This window comes from Eptatretus burgeri, chromosome 16 (genome assembly GCF_056783735.1).
Source record: "Eptatretus burgeri isolate ZD-2024b chromosome 16, Ebu_testis_v1, whole genome shotgun sequence".
In the NCBI taxonomy this organism is placed as follows: domain Eukaryota; kingdom Metazoa; phylum Chordata; class Myxini; order Myxiniformes; family Myxinidae; genus Eptatretus; species Eptatretus burgeri.
This window is the reverse complement of record NC_140976.1, coordinates 6,800,054-6,809,350: the sequence shown is the minus strand read 5'-3', so window position 1 is coordinate 6,809,350 and position 9,297 is coordinate 6,800,054. Positions and strand designations below refer to the sequence as shown.

General features: G+C 48.0%; 1 protein-coding gene across 2 annotated transcripts in view; it reads right to left on the bottom strand.

The window, feature by feature from the left end:
* LOC147010411 (cell adhesion molecule 2-like) overlaps nucleotides 1–5,893 on the bottom strand; it is a 97,057-nt gene extending 91,164 nt beyond the window's left edge. Inside the window, exon 1 of one of the 2 annotated variants that reach the window (XM_085858946.1) lies at nucleotides 5,437–5,893. In XM_085858946.1, coding sequence (XP_085715072.1) covers nucleotides 5,437–5,506 — 70 coding nt within the window. In that variant the 5' untranslated portion in view covers nucleotides 5,507–5,893. The remainder of the gene's footprint in view (nucleotides 1–5,436) is intronic. The other variant, XM_085858945.1, reaches the window with a different exon arrangement.
* Between the last annotated feature and the right edge of the window lie 3,404 nt (nucleotides 5,894–9,297).

Genomic DNA, 9,297 nt, shown 5'->3' with positions numbered 1-9,297 from the left:
GCGAGAGACAGTGAGTCACAGAACTTGTTATGCAAGGAGCCAGGTTCCAACAGGCGCATTATCCAAGGAACGTGGTACCCAAGGAGCCCAGTACCGAAGGAGGCTGGTAGCCTAGGAGCCAAATAGTGAACTATTGACATAGCCAGGTATTTACTAAGGCAGCTATATAATGAACCAGTTTCACATTAGTTTGATTGACCTGGATACAATTAGTAGCAGAACCAGCAAAAGATAGTTATCCAAGGAGCCAGCTAGCAAGTCAAGGAGACAGCTATCCACAGAACCAGCCTGAGTCCATGAGCCAAAGAACCAGCCAGAGGCAGTTCGCTCCAGATCAGTCAGATACAGGTAGTCAAAGAGACACCCAGATCCAACTACCTACAGAAACACTCAGAGCTATTTAAAAATAGTCAGCCACAGCCACAAACAGTCACTAGAATCTGGCAGATAATCACACCATTAGTTATCCTTAGAAACAACCAGAGCCAGCGATCCATATACCCAGCTCGAGCCAGCGATCCACGTAACCAGTGTCAGCTACCACAAAAGCAAATCAACCAGCCAAATCCAGCAAGATAAAGAAGCATTCTCAGGACTAGTATCCACAAAGGCAGCTAGAGCCTGGAAGAAACAGAAGCAGGCTAAGGTAGTTTCTGAGAGAAACCCTTACAAAACCAGTGAGAGCCACTGAGTCACACAGCCCAGTATCCAAGGAGTCAGGTATCTACATCGTCTACCAGGCAAAAAAACAGATTTCCAATGAGTCAACTACAGTGTTCACATTGTCAATGTCAATCAGGGCAACTAGCCACTGAGTCAGAAATCCAATGATCCAGTTTGCCAAAATTTTCAACCTGGCAGAGACAATTAGCTATAGAGCCACCAAAAAAAAACAGAGATAGTCACCTACACAACCAGCCAGAGACAGTTAATTAGGGAACCAGCCAGAAAGACAGTCATTGAGTTAGGCAGAGACAAGTAGCCACTGAATCAGCGAGACACTGTTAACTCGTGAACCAACCAGAGATAGACAACCACAGAACCAGATAGAGCAAGTCAGCCAGAGAACTAGCCAGAGATAGTTACAGCTGAAACAGCCAGAGACAGTTACAGAACCACCCAGAGATAGTTAACCATAGAACCAGGCAGAGACCGCCACATAACCAGCCAGAGATAGTTAGCCATAGAACCAGGCAGAGCCCGCCACGTAACCACCCATAGACAGCCACAGAACCACACAGCGATAGATAGTCACAGAATCAGGCAAAGCCACAGAACCAGCCACAGGCAGGCACAGAATCAGCCAGAGATAACCAAAGAACCAGCCAGAGATAACTAAAGAACCAGCCAGAAATAGCCACAGAACCAGCCAGAGACAGATAGCCATAGAACCAGCCATAGAGGGATAACCTCAGAATCAGGCAGAGACAGATAACCACAGAACCAGCCAGAGAAAGTTATAGAACCAGCCAGAGACAGATGTACAACTAGCCAGAGACAGCTGTACAACCAGCCAGAGACACACACAGCCAGCTACAGAGTCAACAATATCCGGGTAGCCAAGAGACCAGACGCACCAGCCAGACAGAGACAGACAGCCACAGAACCAAGCAGTGACAGATAGCCACAGAACCAGGCAGAGACAGACCGCAACAGAACCAAGCAGTGACAGAATCCATAGCCACAGAATCAGGCAGAGACAGATAACCACAGAACCAGCCAGAGAAAGTTATAGAACCAGCCAGAGACAGTTACAGACCAGTCAGAGACAGTTAAAGAACCAGCCAGAGACAGATAACCACAGAGCCAACCAGAGACAGTTCTAGAAACCAGCCAGAGACAGATAACCACAGAACCAGCCAGAGACAGATCACAGAACCAGCCAGAGACAGATCACAGAACCAGCCAGAGACAGATATAATCACCGAACCAGCCAGAGATACTTCACCACAGAACCAGATAGAGACAGTTAGCCTGAGAGCTAGGCAGAGATAGCCACATAACCAACTCAAGAAAGTTACAGAACCAGCCAGATAGAGTTACAGAACCAGCCAGAAACAAAGCCTGGTGTTGGCTTGGTGGTTAGGGTGGCGGCTTGGGATCCCAGGGTCCTGAGTTCAAGCCCCGTTGGCTGCTGAATTAACACCAGGGGGTTGACTCAGCCTGTCATCCTTCCGAGGTCGGCGAAATGAGTGCCAGTGTACTGGTCCCGGTGTATGCCCCGGTTAGAATAGGTGTACCATATCCCTGTGTGTCGTAAGAGGCGACCAGGGTTGGCGTCAGGAAGGGCATCCGGCCATAAAACATTGCCTCACAAAAAGCCAAACCCCTGCGCAGCAGGGAAAAATGGCTGTAAAAACGGTCATTTTTTTATTTTAACCAGCCAGAAACAGATAGCCAGAGAACCAGCCAGAGATAGAGAACCAGGCAGAGACAAATATCCACATAACCTGGCAAAGACAGACAGCCATAGAACCAGACAGAGATAGACAGCCACAGAATCAGGTGGAGACAGTTATCCACAGAACTAGCCAGAGATAGAAAACCAGGCAGAGACAGCCAGCCACATAACCTGGCAGAGACAGACTGCCACAGAAACAGGCAGAGACAGACAGCCAAAGAATCAGGCAGAGATAGTTATCCACAGAACCAGCCAGAGTTGCTATCCATGGAACCAAGCAGAGACAGATAGCCATAGAACCAGGCAGAGGCAGATAACCACAGAACCAGACAGATACAGATATCCACATAACCAGTCAGAAACATAGCCACAGAATCAGGCAGTGATAGTTATCCACAGAACCAGCCAGAGTTGCTATCCATGGAACCAAGCAGAGACAGATAGCCATAGAACAAGGCAGAGGCAGATAACCACGGAACCAGACAGATACAGATATCCACATAACCAGTCAGAAACATAGCCACAGAATCAGGCAGTGATAGTTATCCACAGAACCAGCCAGAGTTGCTATCCATGGAACCAAGCAGAGACAGATAGCCATAGAACAAGGCAGAGGCAGATAACCACGGAACCAGACAGATACAGATATCCACATAACCAGTCAGAAACATAGCCACAGAATCAGGCAGTGATAGTTATCCATAGAACCAGCCAGAGTTGCTATGCATGGAACCAAGTAGAGACAGATAGCCACAGAACCAGGCAGAGACAGACAGCCACAGAACCAGGCAGGAACAGATAGCTACAGAACCAGGCAGAGACAGACAGCTACAGAACCAAGCAGTGACAGATAGCCACGGAACCAGACAGAGACAGATAGCCACAGAACTAGGCAGAAACAGATAGCCACAGAACCAGGCAGAGACAGATAGCCACAGAACCAGACAGAGACAGATAGCCACGGAACCAGACAGAGACAAATAGCCACAGAACCAGACAGAGACAGATAGCCACAGAACCAGCCAGAAACATAGCCACAGAACCAGGCAGAGATAGATAGCCATGGAACCAGGCAGAGATAGATAGCCATGGAACCAGGAAGAGACAGATAGCCACAGAACCAGACAGAGACAGATAGCCACAGAACCAGGCAGAGACAGACAGCCACAGAACCAAGCAGTGACAGATAGCCACAGAACCAGGCAGAGACAGACAGCTACAGAACCAAGCAGTGACAGATAGCCACAGAACCAGACAGTGACAGATAGCCACAGAATCAGGCAGAGATAGTTATCCACAGAACCAGCCAGAGTTGCTATCCATGGAACCAAGCAGAGACAGATAGTCACGGAACCAGACAGAGACAGACAGCTACAGAACCAAGCAGTGACAGATAGCCACAGAACCAGACAGTGACAGATAGCCACAGAATCAGGCAGAGATAGTTATCCACAGAACCAGCCAGAGTTGCTATCCATGGAACCAAGCAGAGACAGATAGTCACGGAACCAGACAGATACAGATATCCACAGAACCAGCCAAAAACATAGCCACAGAATCAGGCAGAGATAGTTCGCACAGAACCAGGCAGAGATAGATAGCTACAGAACCAGCTAGAGATAGATAGCCACAGAACCAGCCAGATATGGATAGCCACAAAATCAGGCAGAGATAGATAGCCACAGAACCACACAGAGATAGATAGTCACGGAACCAGCCAGAGATAGATAGCCACGGAACTAGCCAGAGATAGATAGCCACGGAACCAGCCAGAGATAGATAGCCATGGAACCAGCCAGAGATAGATAGCCACAGAACCAGGCAGAGACAGATAGCCACGTAACCAGCCAGAGATAGATAGCCACAGAACCAGGCAGAGACAGATAGCCACGGAACCAGGCAGAGACAGATAGCCACGGAACTAGCCATAGATAGATAGCCACGGAACCAGCCAGATATAGATAGCCACGGAACCAGCCAGAGATAGATAGCCACGGAACCAGCCAGAGACAGATAGCCACGGAACCAGCCAGAGATAGATAGCTACGGAACTAGTCAGAGACAGATAGACACAGAACCAAGCAGTGACAGACAGACACAGAACCAGCCAGAGATAGATAGCCACGGAACCAGCCAGAGATAGATAGACAAAGAACCAGCCAGAGATCGATAGACACAGAATCAGCCAGAGATAGATAGACAAAACCAGCCAGAGACAGATAACCACAGAATCAGCCAGAGATAGATAGCCACGGAACCAGCCAGAGATAGACACAGAACCAGCCAGAGATAGATAGACACAGAACCAGCCAGAGATAGATAGACACAGAACCAGCCAGAGATAGATAGACACAGAACCAGGCAGAGATAGATAGACACAGAACCAGCCAGAGACAGATAACCACGGAACCAGCCAGATATAGATAGCCACGGAACCAGCCAGAGACAGATAACCACGGAACCAGCCAGATATAGATAGCCACGGAACCAGCCAGAGACAGATAGACACAGAACCAACCAGAGACAGTTTCAGAACCATTCAGAACCTGCGAGCCACCCTTTGACACATTCCCACATGCTGACAGACACGCAGAGAGGCTGTACACAGCCCACACAGCTTGTCTCACCATGAGACCAATGAGCAGGTTTAACAGGCGGTTCGAGGCAGTGACACACAAAGCGAATGTCGTGCATCGCACAGCCATCATTGCAAAGGCAGGTGGTCATACGTGTGCGATGCGGACAGAGCACGATGCGATGCGGACAGAGTACGATGCGATGCGGACAGAGTACGCAGTTCAAAGAGAATCGACATCGACAAATTTGTGGGAAATGCCGGCTTCGAAGACGGTACAAACTCGCCGACAGCAAGTACAACATCTGTACATAGACACGTACAGACATACATACCTAAACCGACGTGCAATCATACAGGGCAGCGTACACAGACGCACGTACGGACCGAAAGAGACTACGTTAACGGAGGACAGTACGTACACAGAGAGACATATGGACAGACGTGGCGGTGCCCTGACCTGTCCGAGAGGACAACACGCAGAAGAGCAGAAAGAGCGCAGATCGTGAGGAGCGTCGGCGGTGATTCATCTCGCTGGGGAGAGCGGTGCACGAAGAGGTGGAGAAGGAAGAGGAGGAGGAGTAGGAGAACCCTCACTCTGAGCTCGTTCAGTAAGGACAATGTAACGGTCCCTTCTCGGCTTATTTCCCCGCTCGTTCTCCAAACGAAACTATCAGACGCACCGACTCACTCTGCCTTCCCTCCCTGCCCTTCCCCCTTGTTCGCTGTTGCTCTTCCCTCCAATCTTGCTGGTCACCCTTCTGCTTCTCTTCTTCTCGGTTTATTACTCCTGCTGCAGTCCCGATATGTCTTAGTTCGGATTTTCTTATGTGCCTCGACGTCCCTGTCTGACACTTGCTGTGTGTGTGTCTCTCTCTCTCTCTCTCTCTCTCTCTCTCTCTCTCTCTCTCTCTCTCTCTCTCTCTCTCTCTCTCTCTCTCTCTCTCTCTCTCTCTCTCTCTCTCTCTCTCTCTCTCTCTCTCTCTCTCTCTCTCTCTCTCTCTCTCTCTCTCTCTCTCTCTCTCTCTCTCTCTCTCTCTCTCTCTCTCTCTCTCTCTCTCTCTCTCTCTCTCTCTCTCTCTCTCTCTCTCTCTCTCTCTCTCTCTCTCTCTCTCTCTCTCTCTCTCTCTCTCTCTCTCTCTCTCTCTCTCTCTCTCTCTCTCTCTCTCTCTCTCTCTCTCTCTCTCTCTCTCTCTCTCTCTCTCTCTCTCTCTCTCTCTCTCTCTCTCTCTCTCTCTCTCTCTCTCTCTCTCTCTCTCTCTCTCTCTCTCTCTCTCTCTCTCTCTCTCTCTCTCTCTCTCTCTCTCTCTCTCTCTCTCTCTCTCTCTCTCTCTCTCTCTCTCTCTCTGTCTCTGTCTCTGTCTCTGTCTCTGTCTCTGTCTCTGTCTCTGTCTCTGTCTCTGTCTCTGTCTCTCTCTCTCTCTCTCCAGCTCTTCCCACGCTCTCTTTTCCAGCTTCGTGGCTCTTTAGCTCCCCAACCTCGTGTATTGCTAAGGTTCCTACCTGCCCACTCCACCTCCCCTCTCTCCTTCCTTTCATTCCCATTTCCACGCTTCTCTCTCCATTCCAACTCATTGTCCTCTGAGATCTCCCTTGATTGTTGATTTGATACAGACTAGTTTTCATCCGTTTGTTTCATCTCCCCCATGTGATTGCTTAATCAACTAAAGAACACGAATCGTACGTAAGGTGTTTCTTTGAATACGAAGTCGAGGTGTATGGAAGAGTGAGGTGGCAATGGCAACACAATGACAATGGACAGTGTGACAACACGTGGACACAACGAAGGAAGACGAGCAAACGGGGGCCGGAGAGAGGTGAACAAAACGTAGCAACCAGCAAATAAATGGGAGGTTAATGAGAGTAGAATAATCGCAGGAAGGGATGGAGGAATGACCTACGGAGGTGGTGCACTGCCAACATGAAAATATGTGGGGAAGTGTGACGTTGAACAGAATGAAATATAGGAGGTTCCATGAACAAGAAAAAAGGGAGAGAAAGGAGTGGAGGTGAGCAGTGAGCCTGGAATTTGGAAGTTTCACAAGGAAGGGGATTCAGAATAAAAGAGAGAAGCCACCGGTCTGTCTGTGTAGGGACAGCAGCAGGCCCTGGGCTTCTGCTTCTTAATGAGAGGTGCGGTTGGAGGGCTGTGGGACCCACAGCATCCAGGGGAGAAAAGTGTGAGGCAGGAGCACCAGCCCATAATGAAGAACTGTACTCCACTGTGCTACAGCCAAAGGACTTGTAGGCTTTGATATGTACAGGTTTTACCAAGGAAGACTTTGCACGATGGGAGGGTGCCCAGTCTCTGGCTGACTTTGGAGGGCAGCTTTGATTATATGGTCTGCGAAAGAAAGATCGGAGTTGATGATGAGGTGCAGAACCTTTTTCAGTGATTGAATGTGCAAAGAGCGAGGTGGGCTTGTTTGGATTATTGTTTTTATACATTTTTTGGAGAGACAGGGTGAGAATATTACATTTGCCTGGATTTAAAGACATGTTCCCAATGTATGATCCTTTCCAGATCAGTGGAGAGGGAAGCCGCCACTGCTGCCAGGCTGTTGGTGAGATGTGGAACTGTATGGAATCACAAATGTTATCTGCAAAGAAGAAAAGAGGCTTTCCGACAGCATCGGAATGATCATTAATGTTTACTAGGAACTGGACTGGGCCGAAGATTCAGCCTTGGGGCACTCAAGCTTCTACGGGGAGAGGAGATGAAAGGATTTCATCGAGAATGACACACTGACTGCATGATTGGAGGAAGACAGGAAAGGTGACCTTGTATTACACAGGCACAAAGCTTGAAAAGCAAAGCAGGATGTCAGAATGTGTCAAACCCGTGATATGTTGAGTGGCCAGGACCGAATCTAAACTGATCGGCAGTGATCAGGCCATTTGAGAAAATGAAAGATGTCAGCTGTGATTATGGAGTCCATGACTTTGCTTGTAAATGGAAGTCAGTTGTTCAGTTTGTCATTGAGAGGATCCCTTTTTGCACCCTTACAATGCATTGGGGGTGATGTTGGCTTTATTAGGGGGTGCAATTGACCTAAGGTGAATGTCAGCTGAAGATAGCAGGCAGAAGGTAAATGAGAACAGCAAGGGCAGGATTTTAAAACATGGACATCGATACTTTCAGGACTCATCTTCAAGGCAGTGTCAGAGCTGGCGAGAACTTTCTTGACTTTCTCAGGTGAAAAAGTAAGTGGCTAGGAGGCAGTGGGATGAGGGGTTCGTGAGTTGGGGTACATGATATTTGGTACATGATATTTGGAAGCAAATATTGATTTATGACACTCTGCCTTGTTTCAAGTGGTGTCAGCTGTTCAGCTGATTAAGTTGAGGGAGGAGATAGAGGTGGACAACATACTAGAGAAAGACTTAACAAGGCACCATCTGGACTTTGAAGGAAGAAGTAGGTTGGGGAGTTCATCGTTATAGTTTGCCCGATGTTTCCCAGCTTGCCTGGCAATGGACGCGTATTTGGTATGAGTCTTGTGGAATGAAATAAGGTTTCCCTTTGGAAGGATTGCCTTCCATGATGAGAAAGCAAGCTATTTGATTTCCACTGCTTTGCCGCAGAATTCAGTGTACCAGGGCTTGGAGGATGGATATGGTAGCTGCAGACGAGATGGAATAGATCTGTGTATGAGAGAGAGAGAGAGAGAGAGAGAGAGAGAGAGAGAGAGAGAGAGAGAGAGAGAGAGAGAGAGAGAGAGAAAGAGAGAGAGAGAAAGAGAGAGAGAGAGAGAGAGAGAGAAAGAGAGAGAGAGAAAGAGAGAGAGAGAAAGAGAAAGAGAGAGAGAGAGAAAGAGAAAGAGAAAGAGAGAGAGAGAGAAAGAGAAAGAGAAAGAGAGAGAAAGAGAGAGAGAGAAAAAGAGAGAGAGAGAGAAAGAGAGAAAGAGAGAGAGAGAAAGAGAGAGAGAGAGAAAGAGAAAGAGAAAGAGAAAGAGAAAGAGAAAGAGAGAGAGAGAGAGAGAGAGAGAGAGAGAGAGACAGAGAGAAAGAGAAAGAGAAAGAGAAAGAGAAAGAGAAAGAGAAAGAGAAAGAGAAAGAGAAAGAGAAAGAGAAAGAGAAAGAGAAAGAGAAAGAGAAAGAGAAAGAGAAAGAGAAAGAGAAAGAGAAAGAGAGAGAGAGAGAGAGAGAGAGAGAGAGAGAGAGAGAGAGAGAGAGACAGACAGAGACAGTGAGAGTGAGAGAGAAAGAAAGAAATAGATTTTGAATGAATGAATGAAGGGAATGAAAATAAATGAATCATATCAGGTGCCTCAACCCCCCCCTCCCCTGGGGGAATACTCTTCGTCTTCTCTCTCTCTCT